The 23,611-nt window shown below is 37.5% G+C and overlaps 1 protein-coding gene across 4 annotated transcripts in view; it reads right to left on the reverse strand.

Annotated features, from left to right (window-relative positions):
* Window positions 1-23,611, reverse strand: part of adgrl2a (adhesion G protein-coupled receptor L2a) — a 225,581-nt gene that overhangs the window by 62,174 nt on the left and 139,796 nt on the right. For all 4 annotated transcript variants that reach the window (XM_088349001.1, XM_088349000.1, XM_088349002.1 and 1 more), the window contains 5 exons: window positions 12,759-13,076; window positions 10,448-10,551; window positions 8,099-8,284; window positions 6,201-6,239; window positions 1,221-1,404 (listed from right to left, as the gene is read on the reverse strand). In XM_088349001.1, coding sequence (XP_088205127.1) covers window positions 1,221-1,404; window positions 6,201-6,239; window positions 8,099-8,284; window positions 10,448-10,551; window positions 12,759-13,076 — 831 coding nt within the window. The remainder of the gene's footprint in view (window positions 1-1,220; window positions 1,405-6,200; window positions 6,240-8,098; window positions 8,285-10,447; window positions 10,552-12,758; window positions 13,077-23,611) is intronic.

Genomic DNA, 23,611 nt, shown 5'->3' on the forward strand with positions numbered 1-23,611 from the left:
CTCTATAGTCCGGAATTTACAGTAATTGCCTAAGGAGTGCGAACAATTCAACTGAAAATCCAGGAAAAAATCACTACAGGTTGCATAATGAAAGCATTCAATCTAACACTTTGTCTAATAACACGGATAGATTGAGGAGATCATTCCTTCCTCATGCCATGAGGCTCTTTAACTCCACCCAGGGGAATAAAAGCCCACATTAAACCACACCCCCACATTGCATATTGCCCTATTTTTATTACAGTGTGTATTTTATGTAGCACTATTTAAATACTCTATAGCAACTCATTACATTAGGTATTTCTTTTTATTTCCTGATATATTTTGTCGCATAATATTAACATATTTGGGGGCTTAATTAGTCGGTTGTAAGATACAGAACTGTACTTAATCACATTTTTTAGTGGAAATACAATGTTGGCAACAAGACTTTATATAATTGGAAATTATTTGAATGCAACACAAACTTTTTCTTCTTTTTTCCGTGTTTTTTTTTAATTCCTTTAAAAAAATCTCATTGTGATTATTTTTTTCCGAGATGTTACTTTTTTCTTTTTGTTCTCTATTTACTTTTTCCCTACATTTCTTTCTTTTCCTTTTTTCTGGCTTTTTTTCTTAATTTTTCCTTCTTTTTTTCTCAGCTTTTCACTACTTTTTCATTTTGGTATTTTTTTCTTTTTGTTCTATTCCCCCCTTCCTTTAAGTCATTTTGTGCATAATTTTACATAATATTTGGTGATGTTGGGATTAAAGAAGAAAAACAACCTGAAGAGCCGTTTAGGACCCGAAAGAGCTGGTTCCTTTCAGTGAGCCGAGCCGAAAAATCCGGTTCACGAAAAACTCTACTAACTTTACTCAACTTCGTTCTACTTCAACTCAACTTCAAAATACCGCATTTAGGACGCAACGTCAGGGGAACTCGTGTATTTTTACCTTCATGCACAGTAACTTTGACTTGAGTCGCTTCTTAATTAGTAATTTTGAGCCCTCGTTTTTGTGCGCTGGCTAGATTTTCTTACGCGCGCAGCTTAGAGGGAACACTGGTCCTGTGTCTGTTTCTGGTCTGTGACACATGTAGGTTAATAGTCTGTAATAACAGTTTGCAATAGTCTTTGATCTGTGTAGCCCTTTGATTAAGGGCTATACAAATAAACATGACTTGACTTTGGCAGCGAAATGAAGATGCTACGAGCAAGATCTGGTGAAGAACCGGGACCTACCTATGTTTTGCGCAGGAACTTTGACGGCGGCGGGCTCAAGTAGGTTGTCGGCAAAGACAAAAGCCCCTTCCTCCAGCGTGTCCAACAACATGGTGGCGGCGTGGGTCTGCTCCGAAATGTTCATGTCCCGCCAGGATCTCAACGCTTCCGGACGAAGAAGATTGTTCACCGTGTCCACCATCGCCTGACACCAAAACGCAGAAAAACACCCTCAAAAACTAAAACAAACTATTTTGGATCGGAATACTAATCGTCGGGAAAGCCATGCAGACGCTGGTGAATGAAAAGCAGAAGAGAATAAAATTGGAGCCTCATTTTTAGTGAAAATTAAATCATTAATGAATATAATAAAATAAAAGCACGTTATCAAAAAATATCTTGAAAGAAATACATGCTTTTATTTTATTAAAAAGTAAGATTAGTATATATTAACAAAATAACAACATCATAAATTAATAATACAATGAAATGATTGTGTAGAAAGCTAAAAAATATATGAGTAATATTAAAAATAATAGTAATAATAATATAATAATTTAATATCTTATATTTTTAGTCTTCCTTGAAAATTAAACAATAAATGAATATAATAAAATAAAAGCATATTATCAAATAATATGTTGAAAGAAAAACATGCTTATATATTATCAAAAAGTAAGATTAGTATATATCAACAAAATAACAACATAATAAATTAATAATACAATGACATGATTGTGTAGAAAGTTAAAAATATATGAGTAATAATAGTAATATCATAATTTAATATCTTATATTGATTAAAAAATATAAAAGTATAGAAAGATAATAATACTAAATACTAACATTGTATTCAACATTAATAATAATTGTATATAATATGTCAACATTAAAATAATATAACAATAATATAATAGTTTATTGTAACTATGTGATTTTTTAAATAAAATAAATACAAACAACAGTAAAATTGTAATAATATATTATAACAATATAATCATGTAAAATAATAACAATGTACTCATTAAAAACAAATATAAAATAATAAGAAAAAATAAAAATGTAACAATAAAATAAAATTCATTGTCACAATTTGATCTAATAAAAAGTCAAAAAAATATTATGACAATAATAGTAAATACTAACAAAATGTAATTTTCCAAATAAAAAGAATAATATTAATAATAATAATATAATAAAATATCTGTAAATAATAAATAAAAAAAATAATGATAACAATACTAGCATATAGCAAACATATAATTATAAAATAAAATTAAAAAAACAATAAAGGTAAATCATAAAAATATCATCATATAAAACAATAAAATAATAAAAAATAAATAATAGAATGCTATAATATAAATACGAGCTTATAGTAACAATATACATATAGAAGAAATAAACATACAATAATAAAAAAAACAACAATAATAATATATATATGTATATATATATATATATATATATATACATATATATACTATACATTATAGTGATATTTGGATTTATTTTCATTTCGTTTCTGTCGCATTTTATGTTAGTTTTGCCGGAGATCAAAGAGATCACAGCCAGGAGAGAAAGCTTACCACGTGTTGTGAGTCATCATTTTATTCATATTTAGTTTATTTTGTCTTTTATTAGCATATTTGGTATTGGAGGAATCCAAAAGTAACTGAAAGTAATCAAGTTAAAGTAACCCTACCCAACCCTGTTGCCATGGCGCCCACTTGGCCACGCCCGTGTGTGTCACAGTTGCCGTGGTGCCCAATTGGCCCTGCCCGTGTGTGTCACGGTTGCCATGGTGCCCAATTGGCCCCGCCCTTGTTGTGCCAGCTGCGGCTCGTTTAGAGATTAACTTTCTGTGTATATAAGCCTCCGCGCTCTCTTGCTTCAGTGTCAGCCCGTCAACGAACCTCTGCCCCGCAAGACGTGGGTTCCGTCCTGTTTTCCTGTGATATCTGCAGTCCGGTATTCTCATCTCATCTCAATAGCCGTACCGCTTACCCTCATTAGGGTCGCAGGGGGGCTGGAGCCTATCCCAACCATCTCGGGGCAGTGGGCAGGGGACACCCTGAACTGGTTGCCAGCCAATCGCAGGGCACACAGGGACAGACAACTCATTCTCTCATTCACACCTAGGGACAATTTGGACCAGCCAATTCACCTGAAATGCATGTTTTCGGAATGTGGGAGGAAACCGGAGTGCCCGGAGGAAACCCACGCAAGCATGGGGAGAACATACAAACTCCGCACAGGAAGTTGTCCTGTCCTTCCATGCCAGACCGGCTTCCTAACGTGCAGGACTCCCCATTTCCCATCAAATAAAAAGCTTGTGTGAGAACGTCACGCGATTGGGTCCTGTATCTGATAAAGTTAAAAATACAAATAATACAAGGACTTGTAAACTGCAAGTGGAATAAAAATGTGTGTTTTTTGCACATTTCTGTCTCCCCTCAGAAACAACAAAAACACGAGGAACACTTTCTTGTCAAAAGATAATGTCAGTTATCGTCCCTCCCTCCAATTAGTTGTTCTTCCCCTCAAGTGTAACTCATGGCATTCTCTTTTAATCCCGTCCCCAAAGAGCAATCAGCCTGAAAGGGGGGAGGGAGGAGAGTGTTGACATTGGCGGAGGACGCCAATGTCCCCGATGGACGAGGACGGATATTTTTGGACAGAATACTCTTGATGCATAAACATCACCTGACAGCCACAAGAAACAAATTACCGCGCAAAACAATTACTCTTTTGACCTCAACAAAGAACATTTTAACAACAACAAAAAAAAAAAAGACAAAAGAGGTCGGATTACGTTTGGTGGTTATAATATTGGTTGACAAAAAACAAACGGAGAAGCGTGATTGTGAGGACACGGCTCTTTGAGGACACCATTTCAATGTCAAAACAAAAAGGAGGGATGCACGATAATCGTCATTGAAGACTGTAAGGAATTGAATATAAAAATATGTACCGTTTACCAAATTCTTCGAATTAGTTATCCGACTCCATCAACCAAACACAACTAAACAATTTAACTAAGTGAACTCCATCGAATTAGCCGAATTAGTGTCGCTTGAAACTCCGCCCAGCCTCTTCTCTCGATCTCCTGCCTTTCTTTTTCCCGGCCCACGGTTTTTTTTTCTCGCAAGCTGGTGTACCGGCTCCTCCCATGGGCGTGCCAGGAAAGCCCCCTCGCCTCGATGTCTGAAATGGTCAAAACATCCCCGAGCGTTTCTACTTCACCAGGGCACCAGGTGCTGATAATCTTATCAGCCCTTCGTCCCAGTTCCCCGCTGTTCCTGTAATTATCATTCTCCACTAGGATGCATTGACCTCGGCCCACAGCTCAGCCAGTGAATATCTTTTGCATTTAAATGTAATTTGTATTTGATCGTACAAAATCCTTTATAGTCAAAGGTATAAAATCTGATATATATGTATTTCTTAAAACTCTCCTATATTTAAAAGACAAAAATACATGTAAAATGCAATCATTGTTCCAGTATTTGTGTCTTTATTTATGTTTAAAATTGCCATGACATTAAGCAGCTAGTAAAAATAAATGTTCGAGAGAATAGAGTTTGCCTTTATCGATCAATACTTTTTTCGCTTGTCAATATCGTTTTTTAAAATGTCATCCTAAAAAATAAATTTAAGAATTAAAAAAAAGACTAAGACTTTATATGAAATTCAATCAATCAGTGTGCCTAAAGGGACAGAATCCTAGTGATATTAATAAACTGTTATAAAAACTATTTTTGTTTTTTTCCTTTTTTTTTACCCTTTGATAATATTTTTTCTTCATTTTTTTTCCTCTCTTTTACCGTTTCCTTTTTTCTTTCTTCCTTCCTTCCATCATTTATTTGTTCCTTAGCTTTCTTTCTTTATTTCTTCTTGTCCTTTTTCTTTTCTCTTCATTTAGGCTCTTTTCCCTTTTCTTTCTTTTTCCCTTTTTTTGTATTTCTTTCTCTCCAACCTTTTTCTCTCCTTTCCTTTCGTTTTTTTCTTTTTTCCTTGTTTCTCTACTTTTTTCTACCTTTTTTCCATTTCCTCGTTTTAGCTGGGGGGCACAAATGCTATAAAAAATCTCACGGGGGCCGGACTAGTAAGTTTAAGAGAAAGAGAGAGGGAGAAAACGAGAGAGAAAGAGAGGGAGGGAAAGAGAGAGCGATAAACAGAAAGGGAGAACAAGGGAGACGGAGTAACAGTGAGAGAAAAAGAGAGAGCAGAATAGAGATATGAATGGAGAAGAGGGAAATTAATATAGAGAGAAAAAGAAAGTGAAAAAGGAGAAAGATGAAAAGAATAAGAGAAGTGAAACGACAGAAACAAAGAGTCAGCAGGAGAAAAAGAGACAAAGTGGGTTGAGAGAGAAAGAGAGAGGTCGAAAAAGGGAACGAAAGAGGGTGAGAAAGAAAGAGAAAAATAGAAAGAAAGAGAATTAAAGTGTAAATTAGAGAGAGAAAATAGAAAGAGAGCAAGACAGAGAAAAAGAAAGTTAGAGAGTGAGAGAGAAATAAAGAAAAAAGAAAACGAGAGAGAAAGAGAGAGTGAACAGGAGAAAGAAAAAGAGGGAGGAATAAACAAAAAAGAAGTGAGTCAGAGAGAAATGGATAAATACTACCACAATTGTTTGAACTGGCTTTGGTGACATCCGGTGGAAATAAAACTACAGCTCATTTTCCTCTTGCCCTTCTCTCACTGTTGTCTTGCGGGTTGAATTTAAACCATTAGTGGGCCTGATCTGGCCCGCGGACCGCCTGTTTCACACCTGTGATTTAGACAACGCTGATACAAATCTGTGCACAAACCCGTGCAAGGGGAAAAAATAAATAACTGTGATGTTCTTTCCGTTTCTACAACTATCGTGCATCCCAACAAAAAAAAGGTAAAGTGAGTGGCCCAAAAAAAAAAAAAAAAAAAAAAAAAAAAAGTCATGCGAGCTAGCAGGCACGGAGCAGGGCGAGGCAGCAAGCAGGAGGTTGAGGGCAGCGGTACCTTCATGTACGCCCTGCACGTCCTTTCTCGTTTTTGGAGCTTTTTCGGAGTTTCGATTCAAAGAAAAGAAAGAAGACAGAGAAAGACAGATGATTTGAAGGAATAAAAACTTTTTTTTGCTTTTCTCATGAATGGACTTACCTGAAGGTCAAAGAATAATAAGCCGTTTAGAAGCATTGCACGAAGAAAATACGAAAAAGTCTCTCGATTTTACATTTGGTTAAGATCGCCATTTACATCCCAGGTGGATTAAATCTGGAGGAGGTCCCGATCAAGCGATCGCTTCTGATAAATATGGAAGTAAAAAGCAAAAAGGAGCAGCCTAAAAGAGCTGCAGCAAACAAAAAAAGTCTGTAAAACATTTAAAAGGTCCTGAAGTTTAAATTGTAAAAAAAAAAAAAAAAAACTGGAAAAAGAAATCATAGCAGAATTAGTTACTCTAGATATCTAGATAGATAGATAGATAGAGAGATAGATATATGGATAGAGAGATAGAGAGATGGAGAGCGAGAGGGAGACATAGGGAGAGACAGAGAGATACATCGAGACATAGAGAGAGAGAGAGAAAGAGAGATAGATGTATAGATAGAGTGAGCGAAAGAGAGAGAGAGAGAGAGAGAGAGAGATGGAGGGAGAGAGACATAGAGAGAGACAGAGACATAAAGAGAGACATAGAGAGAGAGAAACATAGAGAGAGAGAGACATAGAGAGAGAGGGATAGCGAGATATATATAGAGAGAGGGATAGCAAGAGATATATATAGAGAGATAGATAGATAGAGAGAGACATAGAGAGAGAGACTTAAAGAGAGAGAAAGAGAGAAGGATAGAGAGAAAGATGGAGATAGATATATAGAGATAGAGAGACATAGAGAGAGAGAGCTAGATAGGGATAGAGCTAGATAGAGAGAGAGAGAGAGATAGACAGCGAGAGAGACATAGAGAGAGAGGGATAGAGAGAGAGACATAGAGAGAGAGAGACTTAAAGAGAGAGAAGGATAGAGAGATAGATGGAGAGAGATATATAGAGATAGAGACATAGAGAGAGATATATATAGAGAGAGAGAAATAGAGAGAGGGATAGCGAGATATACTGTATATATATATATATATATATATATATATATATATATATATATATATATAGAGAGAGAGAGAGAGAGAGAGAGAGAGATACTTAAAAAGAGAGAAAGAGAGAAGGATAGAGAGATAGATGGAGAGAGATATATAGAGATAGAGAGACATCGAGAGAGAGATTTAGATAGATAGAGAGAGAGAGAGAGAGAGAGAGAGAGATAGAGAGAGAGCTAGATAAAGAGAGAGAGATAGATAGAGAGATAGAGAGATTGATAGAGAGATAGAGAGAGAGCTAAATATATATGTATTATTTGTATTGCTTAACATTTTCAATCCGTGACTCTTTTTAGTTTTATCGTATTGTTTTTTGTTTTTGTAATCACAATTTGATGGTCCGGGGCTGCTTTGCATCTCCATGACCTGGACGACTTGCTGTAATTCAGTGGCTCTCAAAAAGTACAGCGATGTCAAGGGGGGCATGTTAGTCTTCAGGTAAGTTTTGTTTATAATTAATTACCCAGGATAAAGTGCAATTGCACCTCCACTACACAAGGGGCAGTAGCATTCTGATTGACAGTGTTTTGTTGACATTTAGCCTCCACACCGTTTATCAAGCATTGAGTATGGAGAGTAGACACGAGGTTTAGCAGGCTCTCAAGTCACCCCATGAAAAAATGAATGATGGGGTAAGGAGAGTAACAAAAGTCTCCTTATCGTAGCACCTTACAGTAACCTTGGAGGGAGATGAGCAAAGTGCTTGCGATATTATCTATCTACAATTTAAAGATGTTTTCATTTTGGCAAACTTAATTTTCATTTTACCTTGTTGAAACTGCGCCCGGCTGAGTCCTTCTCACTGGGGCGGAGCTCTTGGAGCTGAGCGTCCAAGATGTCTACCAACTGCTCCATCAAACGCACCGAAGAACTGACGTCGCCGGCGTAAATGGGATTCTTGGTGTGCTTGGCCAGCTCGTTGGCCAGGTTGGCCGCGTTTTCCCCGCTGCGGATCTGAAACGGGGACCCCGAAACCTCTTGGTTATTGAGACACTCGGAAGTTGGGGCCAAAAGAACAGATTGAACAATAAAAAAAAAAAGAAAAGCTAAAAAGAAAAATAGAAAGCAAAAATAGGAAAAAAAACAGGGGTAAAATAATAGTATGGAGAAAATAGGGAGGGTATAAAACAAAACAAAAAAAAAAACAGGAAAACAGGAAAAAAAGCTAAAATGTAAAAAAAAAAAAACGGGACCCGGAAACGTCTTGTTTATTGTGACATTCGGAAGTTGGGGCTAAAGAACAGATTTAAAAAAAAAAAAAAAAGAAAAAAAGAAAAAATAGAAAAGACAGCAAAAATAGGGAAAAAAACAAGGGCAAAATAATAGTATAGAGAAAATAGGGAGGGTAAAAAAACAACAACAACAAAAAACAACAAGAAAACAGGAAAAAAGCTAAAATGTAAAAAAAAAAACGGGGACCCGAAAACGTCTTGTTTATTGTGACACTCGGAAGTTGGGGCCAAAAGAACAGAAAAAAAAAAAGGAAAATAAAAGGAAAAATCAAAAATAGAAAAGACAGCAAAAATAGGAAAAAAAACAGGGGCAAAATAATAGTATGGAGAAAATAAGGAGGGTAAAAAACAAAACAAAAAAAAAAAAACAGGAAAACAGGGAAAAAAAAGCTAAAATGTAAAAAAAAAAAAAAAAAAGGGACCCGAAAACGTCTTGTTTATTGTGACACTCGGAAATTGGGGCCAAAAGAACAGATAGAAAAAAAAAAAAGGAAAATAAAAGGAAAAATCAAAAATAGAAAAGACAGCAAAAATAGGGAAAAAAACAAGGGCAAAATAATAGTATAGAGAAAATAGGGAGGGTAAAAAAAACAACAACAAAAAAAACAACAAGAAAACAGGAAAAAAGCTAAAATGTAAAAAAAAAACGGGGACCCGAAAACGCCTTGTTTATTGTGACACTCGGAAGTTGGGGCCTAAAGAACAGATTAAACAATTAAAAAAAAAATAGAAAGAAAAAAAGGAAAATAGAAAAGACAGCAAAAAATAGGAAAAAAACAGGGGCAATATAATAGTATGGAGAAAATAGGGAGGGTAAAAAAAAAAAAAAAGGACACAAGTTTGAATGCGGGCGCACGCGGCTTATACACAGGTGCGGCTTGTGTAAGTACAAAAGTGGAATTTCACTTAAAACCAGTGGTCCGTGAACACTGCATCACTGGTTAAGAGGGCACAGCAGCGCCTGTACTTCCTGCGGAGGATGAGGAGAGCCCACCTGCCCCGACCTTCCCTCATCGCATTCTACAGGGGCACCATAGAGAGTATCCTGACCAGCTGTATCTCTGTGTGGTGTGGAGGCTGCAGCGCTACCGACTGGGGTAGTGTGAGGAGGGTAACGAGGACAGCAGAGAAAATAATCGGGACTACACTTCCCTCCATTCAGGACATTGGCCAGAAGCGCTGCCTATCCCATGCTAAGAACATTATCGGGGACCCCTCTCACCCCCATCATGGACTGTTCACTCTGCTAGCCTCTGGGAAGAGGTACTGCAGTGTGCGGTGCAGGACCACCAGGTTCCGCAGTAGTCTAGTCCCCCTGGCCATTAGACTATTAAATGGTCAATCTAACATACTGTATAGTTAACCTAAATCTAAACGGCTGCTAATCTGACTTTTTGCACTACTGGCAGTTCTTTATAGCTTGCCACTCCTTGCACATTTGCTCTCTGCACTATTGTACTTACAGCGTTATTGTTACAGTGTTAATGTTACTGTTTACCTGACTTGTTAACCTGACTGCCCATTTTGCACATCTGGTTAGCTACTCCTCTTGCACTATCGGCACTATGGTAAAATACTATACGTAGCCATAATACAATACAACTTTTACTTATATCTGTACATTCGAGGAAACTGTGCGGGTCAGATGTATCGACATTTCGTTCTGTATACACGTGTACTAGAATGACAATAAAGTAGATCTGAATCTGAATCTGAAAGTGGTGGGTGCGGCTTATAATCAGGTGCGCTCTATAGCCCGGATTTTACGGTATGTGTATGTGTGTGATGATTGTTTTGATATTAGGAATATAAAAACAGGTTCATTTCATGGAAGTCTGAGAAATACACAACCAAAAACAGTCAACTTTACAGAGGCGAGACTCACCTTCTGAGCCACCTGGTTGACCCAGTGGGAGGTGCAGTTGCTGAGATCGGGGCCCCTGGGGTGCCAGGCCCCCGTGGACAGGACGCATAAATAAGTGGCCGTGCCTGTCGCGCAAAACAACACAAATATATTCAGTCAACACTTTGTGGCTATTTCGGTCAACGTGTTTTTTTCTTCTCAACCAGTTAACGCCATTTTGCATAACCTTCGATGTTAATGAGCGTCGTCATGACAATTTCTGCTAAAATACAGTTAAGGTGAAAGAGTGACAGATATACACACGCTTTTTTATGTTTGAAGGACAAAATGGGAATACTTTTAAATAAAATATATATATATTTTTTAAATAGGATCTAAAAATACAATAATACAAAAATTAACCATAAATATTTATTAAAATAAAGCAAAAGTAAAGAGAGAGAGTAAGAGATGAATGAATGAATGAAAACTTTATTCGAACATCAGAATAAAAACAGAACAAAAACAATAACTCAACAACAAAATGATGTTACATAAGAGTATACATAGTACATAGAGTATACTTAGAGTATGTCCATACTTGTTGGCAGGGTTGGGTAGGGTTACTTTAACTGGATTACTTTCAATTACTTTTGGATTACTCCAATACCAAATATGCTAATAAAAGACAAAAGAAACTAAATATGAATCAAATGATGACTCACAACACGTGGTAAGCTTTCTCTCCTGGCTTTGATCTCTTTGATCTCCGGCAAAACTAACATCAAATGCGACAGAAACAAAATGAAAGTAAATCCGAACAGCTTGCCAACATCATTTTTGCCATTCCATGTATTCCGTTACTCCCCAAGCCTGCACAAAATTTAGTCATTTTATTCAAATTTAGTTTCTTTTGTCTTTTATTAGCATATTTGGTATTGGAGTAATCCAAAAGTAATTGAAAGTAATCCAGTTAAAGTAACCCTACCCAACCCTGATAGTTGGACATTGTTTGTCTTGTAAAATTGTTCCAAAGTTTGACTCCACACACAGACACACACATACTTTTCCTGGTGGTTCTCACCTTTGGGAGTATGAATTCACTACAGCCCCTTAAGCTATAATTTCCCTCTTTCCAAATAAATAATTTACGGATGAATAGATAGATAGATGAATACACATAAATACACAAAAAGAATATAAAGATGTACTTGAATGTGAATATTTAAAAATGAATATGAAGACATTTAAAATTCTATTTCAGAACTGCGCTGTTGACGTGACGTATAATTCAAAAGAAAGGGGCGGTCTCAAGTGTGTTTCCCAGCCAATGAATGCTTGTTAAACCAATAAGGGATTAGATAAACACAGCTAAGACCACGCCCCTACGTAAAAAAAATCATGATGAATTGTTTTTAACTTTCCTTTTTATTTATTTATTTATTTTTTGGGATAATAAACAATGTTTTTATAGGAAAAATATCTATCCAAATGATTATCCATTGTTTTCGGTATATTATATATATATATATATATATATATATATATATATATTTGTTAATTAAAATTTTTCTTGTGAGATACTGAGTTGCTCAACATGAATGAGATTTATTATAAAAAAAGTTCAAAAATGAAGTAGCTTGGACGTTCACTGTAGAAGGAAAAATGACACGCAAATATAATTAAGTAGAATAATACATTTTCTTATTCAAATTATGAATTGATTTTCTGCATTAAATTATTGTTGGTAATATACTGATTAAAGGGATAACCACATACCTGTCTTTTTTCATTTTCTCCTTTTATACTTTTTTTTTTTAACTTCTTTTATACAAAATAATCATTCGTAATATAATGCATCAAAGCAAGTGAGCCGTTTGAGAGCCGGCTCTCTTTAATGAGTTGAGCCGAAAAAAGCCGGTTCTCTAAAAAGAGACGGACTTCCTTTCACTACACAACTACCACGGAATGATGCATGATGGGAAATCCCCAGGCGACAGACGCATGCGCACAGTAGCATCAAACCGCTCGCTTCGTTTGCAACAAAAAAAAACAATACCGAGATAGAGGCTACCGCGGCGAACTCGTTTGACTTGATTGATTTGCCGTTTGGTGATAGTCGGTGTATACCGAATGGTACCCATAATTGACAAATTTGCGTTTTTCCGTACAGATTTTCTTGTACTTTGTACACGTCTTAAAATGCATAAAAAACGTACTTTGTACGCCTAAAACGTACAGGTTGACAGGTATGATAACACTTTATATAGCATATATGCAGAATATATATATATCATTTTTTTAATGAATGCTTTTAGATTAATTTTGCTATTTTTATTTTTTCTGGCTTTACCTCTGGTTCCCTTGGGGCAGGGTCTCTCGACAAGGACCCCCCTCTGGGTCTGCGGCCAGGCCACGTCCCTCCTGTCGGTGGCCTGACAGAAGCGCTCGTGCAGGGGGTAAGACTCAGGGGGTGGGGGCGAAACCGTCCTAGGGACGGCGGGAGGGAAGGGCCGGGCCGCTCCCCTGCCAACGGCCTCCTTGGGGGCTGGGGTGGAACTACTGTTGGAGGCCAAGCCCTTTCTGGCCGAGATGGTGGTGATGGCGTTGCTGGGGGTGGTAGTGGTCCTCACCGGTGGCGGTGGGGCGCTGACCTGAGATGAAGGAGGGGCTGCGAGACAAGAAATGGAGGCGGTGAAAATCAATATATAAACTTTTTTTCAATTACCGTAAATTCCGGACTATAGAGCGCACTTGATCATAAGCCGCACCCACCACATTTTAAGAGGAAAACCGATTTTGTACATACACAAGCCGCACCTGTATATAAGCCGCATGAGCCCACATTTAAACATGTAACAAAAATACAAAATTAACCCAAACCCGACTTCAAGTCCCGCGATTGAAACTAAATGTCCTTCATTAAAGTCCACACTCCAAAAATTACAGCCGGCAAAATGAACGGAAAATGATACTGGTACTTAAGGTTTGATGCAGACTTGCAGAGTCCGGGTCCCGTTGAAAGTAATCCAAGGAAAAAACGTGTATATTTCCAAAGGTAAGGGTGGGAAAAATATATCAGATGAACAGTTTTACTCACGCAACTCCTTTTTCTTTAACCAACTTTTTACCCCTCTTCTTTCCTTGTCTGTCTCTCACCTTTAGCGGTGCCCACTTAAACTCGGCACCCCGCGTTTGTTCCGCCCCTCCTGTTTCGTTCAACCGTGCAAAACATATCAGAATAAGTGTCCAAAGTAAATACAAAAAGATACATTACAAAAATATACAGTTGCAAATTCATATTATACACGGGTTACACATATTTACAAAGAAAGACGGTACACCGAGAGAGTTTTCAAAGCTTTAATAATAATAATATAGCTTTCGTCCCAAACGGTGCCTGTGACAGGGCAGTTAATGGTAGCAACACTCGAGCGCCGCTGGCGGCCGTTAGAAAAATTGCATAAATTGGCCGCATCACTGAATAAGCCGCAGGGTTGAAAGTTAGGGAAACAAGTAGCGGCTTATGGTCCGGAATTTACAGTACCCTTTTCAATGTACATGTCAGGCCAGAGCTAATAACTTTCAGGAAAAAAAAATGCTATAAAAAAAATCTCACAGGGGGCCGGACAAGTAAGTGTAGAGAGAGGGAGAAAAAGAGAGAGAAAGAGAGGGAGGGAAAGAGAGAGCGATAAACAGATAGGGTAACAGTGAGAGAAAAAGAGAGCAAAATAGAGATATGAATGGAGAAGAAGTGGGAAAAGAATATAGAGGGAAAAAGAAAGTGAAAAAAGAGAAAGATAAAAAGAATAAAGGAAGTGAAACAACAGAAAGAAAAAGAGTCAGCAGGAGAAATATAGACAAAGTGAGGCTGGAGGCTGGAGACAGACAGAGACAGAGACAGAGAAAGACAGAGAGAGAGAAAGAGAGAGAGAGAGAGAGGTCGAAAAGGGGAAAGAAAGGGTGAGAAAGAAAGAAAAACAGAAAGAAAGAGAATGCAGGTAGTGTTCGGTTAATGGAGTCAGATAACTAATTCGAAAAATTAGGTAAACGCAAATTTTTTAATATTTATTTCCTAACAATAGTAAGAATATTTTTGTATATTTATTGATTCCTCTTTCTATAACACAGGAACCAATGTTTATGTCTATTTTTTTCCTTTTTTTTAAATATCCAGTCAAAAAGCGTCGGAGGAAAAAGTCAAACAGAATTCTCAGAAATGAGTCCAAACATATTTTGCTGTGTGGGTTCAGTTTAAGGTCAGCTCATTACGGCGACGCCCCCCCACTGCGCCGACGAAATCGTTCTATATCCGGTTTTAGCGCACAAAGTTTGCAGATTGCAACTTCTGATGCTAAATAAACGTAACGGACAGCCCCAGATGTAACATTTTCCTTTTTTGTTGTTGTTTTCTAACGTCCGAATCTCCCGCTGCGTAAATGTCAGCTAAGTGCTTTGTTCCGCCAGACGATAATTATCGAAAACATCTTCCTGACCGCCGATCGTTTTTGCCCGGGAGATTTTCAGGGACGGACCATTACGTCGGGCAGTCGCCCGTTTCATGCTAACGCTAATCGGGTGCGATCGCTCGAGCGAAAACCGGGAAAGCTGAAAATGGTACGACACTTCGATTTAAAATGGGATAAGATAGGATGGGGAAAATGTACCTGAAACTCGGAATTCTTTATGTTACTATTTCTCAATTAAAAACGAGATACAATGGTAAAATCTGCGCTCAAACTGAAATTTTGAATACTTTACATCCCTCACTTGGGATTGTGGACGCGTTCTTAAGGATTGGCTGGGCACCCGTATGATGCGGCAGGGGTAAACCAGTGAAAGCTGAAAATGAGATACCATAGGAAAAATGTGCACGAAAACTGATATTTGGAATACACTCACTTTTTTTCAATTAAAACAGAGATACGATGGTAAAATGTGTGCAAGAACTAAAGTTCGGAATACTTGACATACAGTTTTCAATAAAAATGGGATACGATTGGGGAAAAGTGGCGCGAGAACTAAAATTCGAGATACTGGACATCACTAGTCCGATAAAAAACGAGACAAAGTGGGAAAACTGTGCGCTACGACTAAAATCTGGATCATATGACATTACTTTTTTCAATTGAAAATGAGATACGATAGGAAAAATGTGCACTAAAACTGAAATTTGGAATACGTTACATCCCTCACTCCTTTTCAATTAAAATGGAGATACAATAGTAAAATTTGCGCTCAAACTAAAGTTCGAAATACTTGACATACAGTTTTCAATAAAAATGGAATACGATGGGGGAAATTGGACCCCACGTGGGGGTTTTCCTGGCACGCCCATTGGAGGAGCCGGCACACCAGCTTGCGGAGAAAACGTGGTCCGGTAGAGGGAAAAAAAAGAAGATTGAGGAAGAACTAAAATTTGAGATACTGGACATCACATTGTCCGATAAAAAACGAGATAAAGTGGGAAAAAAGTGCGCCTGGACTGAAATTTGGATTATCTGACATCACTTTTTTCGATTGAAAATGAGATACCATAGGAAAAATGTGCACTAAAACTGAAATTTGGAACACATTACACCAATCACTTTTTTTCAATTGAAATGGAGATACGATGGTGAAATGTGCACAAGAACTAAAGTCCGGAATACTTGACATAGGGTTTTCGAGTGGGGGTTTTCCTGGCACGCCCATGGGAGGAGCCGGCACACGAACTTGCGGAAAAGAAAGTTGGCCGGGAGAGGAAAAAAAAAGAAGATCGAGGAAGAACTAAATTCGAGATACTGGAAATCACTTTAAAAAATAAAATACAAATAAAAAATAAAAAATGAGATTAAGTCGGAAAAATGTGCGCTAGGACTGAAATATGTATTATTTGAGATCACTTTTTTCAATTGAAAATGAGATATGATAGGAAAAATGTGCCCTAAAACTGAAATTTGGAAAACATTAAATCACTCACTTTTTTCAATTAAAATGGAGATGCGATAGTAAAATGTGCGCAAGAAGTAAAGTTCGGAATACTTGACATACAGTTTTTAATAAATATGGGATACCATGGGGGGAAATGGCGCTAGAACTAAAATTCAAAATACTCGACATCACTTTGTTCGATAAAAAACGAGATAAAGTGGGAATAATGTGCGCTAGGACTGACATTTGGATTATCTGACATCACTTTTTTCGATTGAAAATGAGATACCATAAGAAAAATGGGAGCAAAAACTGAAATTTGGAATACTTTATATCACTCACTTTTTTTTAATTAAAAATGAGATACAATGATAAAATTTGCGCTCGGAGTAATGTTCGGAATACTTGACATACAGTTTTCGATAAAAATGGGATACGACGGGGGGAAAAGGACCCCATGTGCGGGTTTCCTGGCACGCCCATGGGAGGAGCCGGCACACCAGCTTGGGGAAAAAAACGTGGGTCGGGAGAGGAAAAAAAAAAGAAGATCTAGGAAGAACTAAAATTCGAGATACTGGACATTACTTTGTCTGATAAAAAATGAGATAAAGTGGGAAAAATGTGCGTTAGGACTGAAATTTGGATTATCTGACATCACTTTTTTCGATTGAAAATGAGATACCATAGGGAAAAAAAAGGAAGCTAAAACTGAAATTTGGAATACATTACATCACTAATTTTTTCAATTAAAATGAAGATATGATGGTCAAATGTGCGCAAGAACTAAAGTTCGGAATACTTGACATACAGTTTTCGATAAAAATGGGATACGACGGGGGGAAATGGACCACACGTGGGTTTTTTCCTGGCACGCCCATGGGAGGAGCCGGCACACCAGCTTGCGGAAAAAAACGTTGGCCGGGAGAAGAAAAAAAAGAAGCTCGAGGAAGAACTAAAATTCGAGATACTGGGCATCACTTTGTCCGATGAAAAATGAGATAAAGTGGGGAAAATGTGCGCTAGGACTGAATATCTGACATCAGTTTTTTTTGGAATACAAATTTGATGAGATAGGAACAATGGGATCTAAAACTGAAAATTGGAATTTCTGGCATCAATTTTTCAATGCATAGGGGATAAGATGGGAAAAATGGGCGCTAGAACTAAAATTCAGAATCTTTTTTTGTTTGTTTTTTCCGGAAAATACGGTATATAAAATAAAAATATATAAATACTAACAAATACATTGAAATCCTCTGCTCTATTATGAACCAGAACTCTGTCATAAATAGTTAATTTTTGACATATACAAATCTTCTTGCTGTGTGTAAACTAAATACAATTTAAAACGGCTCAATAAAGAGTTGTTTAATCGCATACCTGTCGACCTGTATGTTTTTGCCGTACAAAGTACGTTTATTATGCATTTTAAGACGTGTACGACATACAAGAAAATCTGTACGGAAAAACGCTAATTTGTCAATTATGGGTACACTGACTATCAAGAACTGGCAAATCAATCAAGTATAACGAGTTCGCCGCGGTAGCCTCTATCTCGGTATCGTTTTTTTCGTTGCAAACGAAGCGAGGGGTTTGATGCTAGTGTGCGCATGCATCTGCTGCCTCGGATTTCACGTGGTAGTTATGTAGTGAAAGGAAGTCCGTCTCTTTTTAGAGAACCGTCTTTTTCGGCTCAACTCGTTAAAGAGAGCCGGCTCTCAAACGGCTCACTTGCATTGATGCATTCTATTAAAAATTATTATGTTTTATAAAGAAAATGAAAAAAGACAGGTTTTTGGTTATCCCTTTAATCAGTATATTACCAACAATAATTGAATGCAGAAAATGAATTCATAATTTGAATAAGAACATGTATTATTCTACTTAATTATATTTGCATGTATTTTTTCCTTCTACAGTTTACGTCCAAGCTACTTCATTTTTTATAATAAACCTCATTCGTGTCGAGCGTATCTCACAACAAAATGTAATTAACAATATATATGATATAACGAAACACATGTACAATATAACAAGTTAAAGTACATAAATAAACACGTTTGAAAAAAAAATGGTGTAAGATTATTTTGTATTTTGTAAGGGAAAATCCAACATTTTGTAAGGGCATGGAGCCGTGGAGGTCGACAGGTAATCATGACATGATCTCGACTATCTTAATCCGGAGTTATCGGATCACCGGATGGTAAAAGGACGTCTTTGATCAACGGAATGCAATGTGCGAGTGGAAATTCATCACGTTCAAGCACTTTGATTTCCTCCATTATGTCCGCCCGTCGAGCACGGCCGGCGGTGCCGAAGCAGTTGACAGCGAATCCGGAAAATACTCCACCTACTAATGTGGTGGCGGTTGCATGCTTTTACTTGAAACACAGAAATGATTGGCTACAACCTGTCCAAGCCAATCTCGAGACAACCGGCTCTTAGCGACCATTCCTTACCGCTATTTACACCTGCATGTCAGACAAATTGCGCTTCCCATTTTGTCCCTAAAACATTCACCATCTTCAAAGGTGTCTTGAGTGAAAACTTTATTTCGAACATTAAAATGAAAACAGGACAAAAACAATGAGTCAACAATAAAATACTTTTACGTAACATGTTTGAAAAGGGGTAGTCAGAAGCAGATGCTTATTTTCCCTACCCCTTCATCTTCCCTATTAAATCCATTTTACAAATCCTTTTCTCCTCTTGTGTCTAATATAACAAAATCTCATAGATATACTTATTACATAGGTCAGATATCAATAATTATAATAATTACAATAATCTCACATTTTATACACTAATCTTCGTAATAGCCATCCCTCAACGTCATGATGACACTAGTTACAAAACATCACTGCGGCACAATAAAAATAAACATAATATTTATAATAACAGTATAATAATAACAGTAATAACAGTATAATATATTAATAGCAACAATAACAACAAAGTTACCCATAGTTTTAAATGCAGTATTTCCAATCTCACTCAAATCCCATTTTCTTCATCCCTGTATTACGCCAGTAATGTTTTTTTGTATTTGAATTTGAACACATGAATAGTTGGACATTGTTGGATCATCTAGTAAATTATTCTAGTTTGACTCCACACACAGACACACACATACTTTTCCTGGTGGTTCTCACCTTTGGGATTTTGAATTGACTACAGCCCCTCAATTTATAATTTTCCTCTTTCCGAATAAATAACTTTTGGATGTTTTCTGGCACCATGTTTTTGTTGACCTTAAATAACAGTTGTGAAGAGAAACATTTTATTAAATCATCCAATTTTAATCATTTGGACTGCATGAATGAAATATTAGTATGATCTCGATATCCTACCCTGTGTATGGTTCTTATTGCACGTTTTTGAAGGATAAAAAGGGGCTGTGGTGAACTTTTATAATTATTGCCACAGACTTCTGCACATTAACTAGAGAACAATATAATAAATACAATGCGTTGTAGTTTAAAAGGAATTTGGCTTTATTAATTATTGAAATGCTTTTAGATACCTTAGTTTGTATGTGTCTGATGTGTGTTTTTCAACTTAATTTGTTGTCTATTATGACCCCTAAAAACGTAATTTCTGATACAGCGTCTATTGCAGCACCATCCATTTTTACTTCTAAATCTTGGATTGCCTTGCGATTACCAAAGAATATTACTTTGCTTTTATTTAAATTTAAGGATAATTTATTTATATCCATCCACCCTTTTAGATTAATTAATTCACGATTAATGCAGGTTACCAAATCAAAATAGTTATCGTTTGAATAGAAAATGTTAGTGTCGTTCTGCAAATATTACTAATTTTAATAGTTTTGAAACATTAAATATATCATTAATATATAAATTAAACCCCGCGACCCTACTGAGGATAAGCGTGCACCGCTAATGAGATGAGATGAGATATAAATGAAATAACTTTGGACCCAGGATAGAACCCTGTGGTACTCCACAACAGATATCCAAGTATTCAGATGTCAACTCTCCCATTATTCCTTCCCGTCAAATAACAATCCATTGCAAAGCCACCTGCATGTCAAAAAAGACAAATTGCCCTTCCTATTTTTTCCCAGGTGTCTTCTTTCCAAATCGGACAAGACGATAAGGATAAAGATCACGGTCCGCCCCCCACGGTTGGGAAATCCGGACGGAAATAAAATGAAACTCCATCCGCCGTCCGGCGCTGCCATTCCAGATAAACGATCGGCGATAAATCACGGACGAGCTTCTACTTTACGAGTTGATCTTGTGGCGATGATGTTTAAGCGTCGTGTCGTCTGCTCGTAAAGCAAGTCGGGCTTTTCCAAGCTTACGTGTTTTATGTCCACCTGCTAGGAGTCCGGACGGAGTCGTATTAAGACCAGATGTTGGCGGTGCTTTACGAGGACCTGCCGAGATGTTTCCTTCTTTACCTTTTGGTCCGCGGGTATATTCCGTAGCGCCGTGTTTATTCGACATCGCCCGCAGCGTAACCAAAATCGTTTTCACCCAGAAAACGGTCGTTATGTCGTTTTTAAAGGGAATTCTAACATCTTAGAAGGGCATTTCTCATTTACAATTCATTCAAGGGAGACAGACAATAGGAAAGGAAGAGAGAGACAGGGTGAGAAAGAAACAGAAAGATAGGGATGGAAAGACAGAAAAAGAAACAAAAAAGGGTAGTGAAAGAGTAAGAGAGACTAGGTGCAAGCAGATGAAGGGATGAAGTGAAAAAAAACAGATAACAGATAAAGAGAAATAAAGAAACAAAGAAAGAAAGAGACTGGAGGACAGAGGGCAGAAAGCCAGCAAGATCGGGGGAGAAAGACTGACAGAACAAGAAAGAGGGATATAAAAACAGAAAATGACCAGAATTGAGCAATCGAGAGAGAAAGACATTGAAAAAGAAAGAGAGAAAGGACAAGTAGGACAAAGAAAGAAAGGGAAAGAGAGGAAAGACAAAGAGCAAGCAGAGACAGAAAGAGAAATGAAGGAGAGAATTTAAAAAAAGAGAGGCAAATAGAGTGACAGAAAAAAATAAAAGAATAAAACAGAGAGAAAGAGAAAGTAAAAGGGAGAGAATGAAAGGGGGAAAGGCAGAAGGAGACAAAATTAGAGAGTAGTGAAAAAAGAAAAAAAAGTGAAAGAGAAAGACAGAGAAAAAGGTAGATGAAAGAAAAAAATATAAAGGAGAGAAGAGATGAAAAAAGAGAGACTGAGAGGCAATAAGGAAAAGAGAGACAATCAGTGCATAAAGGAAAGAAAGAAATAGAGAAATGAAAAATGAGTGACAAAACAAAAAATACTGAGTGAGAGAAAAAAATGAGCAAAATAGAAAAACAGAGAAAGAGAACGGGAGAAAGGTAGATAAAAAAGGGAGAGTGAGTGAAGGAAGAGAGATAACAGTAATTAAAGATAAAACATTCAGTAAAAAGATGAATCAAATATTAAAGGGACAGTGTGCCTCCTTGAGGTACAAAAAACTGGACCGTGCAGCCCTTTGAGACTCTTTGTGATTAAGGGCTATACAAATATGTCATGGTCGCCGTGGCGACCGGTCTGCCCCGCCCCCTGGGCACCAGCTGAAGCAGATCAGCTAATTGCGTGGCTGCTATTTAAGGGTTGGGCTGTGGGTATTGCGGGTGTTGGCTCATTATACCTTTTCTGTTCTGTTATGCCTTGTCCTGTTTATTTTTTGTTGGAGGAAACCTGTACCTGACCATTCTGAGTGTAAGAAAGTTTTGTTTTGTCCCGGAGTTTTTGGACAACTTTTATTTCGGTAAATAAAAGCTTTGATCGTACGCAATTGAGTTCTCCCTTCCTGCTTCCTGCCTCCGTTCTGGTCCGGTCACCCCTTCCACCTCGTGACAAAATAAACATGACTTGACTTGACTAGAAAAAGATGAATAAAGAATGAACGAGGGAACAAATGAGTGAAGGAAAGAATGACAGAGAGAGATCGAATGAGTGAGTGAAAGAAAGAATGTCAGAAAAAGAAAGACAAAGAGAGAAAGTGAGAAAGATAGAGAAAATGAGATAGAAAGAGGGAAACACAGAAAGTTAGGGGTAGAGAATAAAAGAGAAATAAAGAGAAAGAGAAAGTAATAGAGAAATAAAGGAGAGAAAGAAAGAAAGAAGGATAGGAAGATGAAAGGAACAAAGCAAACGAAAAATAAATTGAAAGATAATTGAAAGAGAGAATGAGAAAGCAAACAAACTGGCAAATAAAAACTCATCCATTTATCAGAGTAAGCACATCCCCAAAAGAAACGACAAATAAAAAAAAAAACTGTTCATCTCTGAGCATTATAATCTTAATCCCTGACGATGCAAAATACTTTCTTTAGCTCTGTGTTAGCGTAGCACCATTTGATTGTTGTTATTACATAGCCTACAACAATAAACTCTCCAGAGAAAACATGGGGAAATAATCCCTGATGTTTTTAAAGTCTTACAGCCTCCATGTCCCCGTTTTGTGCTCGCGTGGGAGGCATCTCTCAAATTCCCCGTCAAATAAAACTCACACACCTCCAGACACACTATTTCCAAAAGTGCAGTAAACCCCCGGGATACAGCAACCCCACCTTATGACGATTTTACTTTGTGGTGTGGAATGTAGGTGTCATTGAGAGCACATGCAACTGCTTGATTGGCGCCAACGGCCTTGAAAGCTGATTGGCTGATGCACTCTTTTTAAACCCCCGGCTTCCAAGCAGAAGCCGTCAGATCGTTATGCGAACTGTTGCCACCAGTTCAGTAAGCCTTTTCGTTCGACTCTGTTCCTGCCCTGCTTTTCTCTGCCTGATCCTCGTTCCCAACCTGTTTCCGGACCTGACTTTGCCCCGTGCCTGTTACCTGACCCGTTTCGCCCCTGCCTGCCTCCTGTTACCGACCTCGTTTCCGAACTTGACACCGCCTTTGCCCTCCAGTCCCGGCCAACGACTTGTAATTCCCGCCTGCCAACTAAATATGAATGAAATGATGACTCACAACATGCGGTAAGCTTTCTCTCCTGGCTTTGATCCCTTTGATCTCCGGCAAAATTAACATAAAATGCGACAGAAGCAAAATGAAAATAAATCCAAACAGCTTGCCAACATCATTTTTGCCGTTCCATGTATTCCGTTACTCCCCAAGCCTGCACAAAATTTAGTCATTGTATTCATATTTACTTTCTTTTGTCTTTTATTAGCATATTTGGTATTGGAGTAATCCAAAAGTAATTGAAAGTAATCCAGTTAAAGTAACCCTACCCAACCCTGTCCCCCACTATACGGCAATTTCACGTCTCCGTGTT

The sequence above is a fragment of the Urocampus carinirostris genome, chromosome 12, assembly GCF_059441175.1.
Source record: "Urocampus carinirostris isolate Australia breed hairy pipefish chromosome 12, RoL_Ucar_1.0, whole genome shotgun sequence".
NCBI classification, from domain to species: Eukaryota; Metazoa; Chordata; class Actinopteri; order Syngnathiformes; family Syngnathidae; genus Urocampus; species Urocampus carinirostris.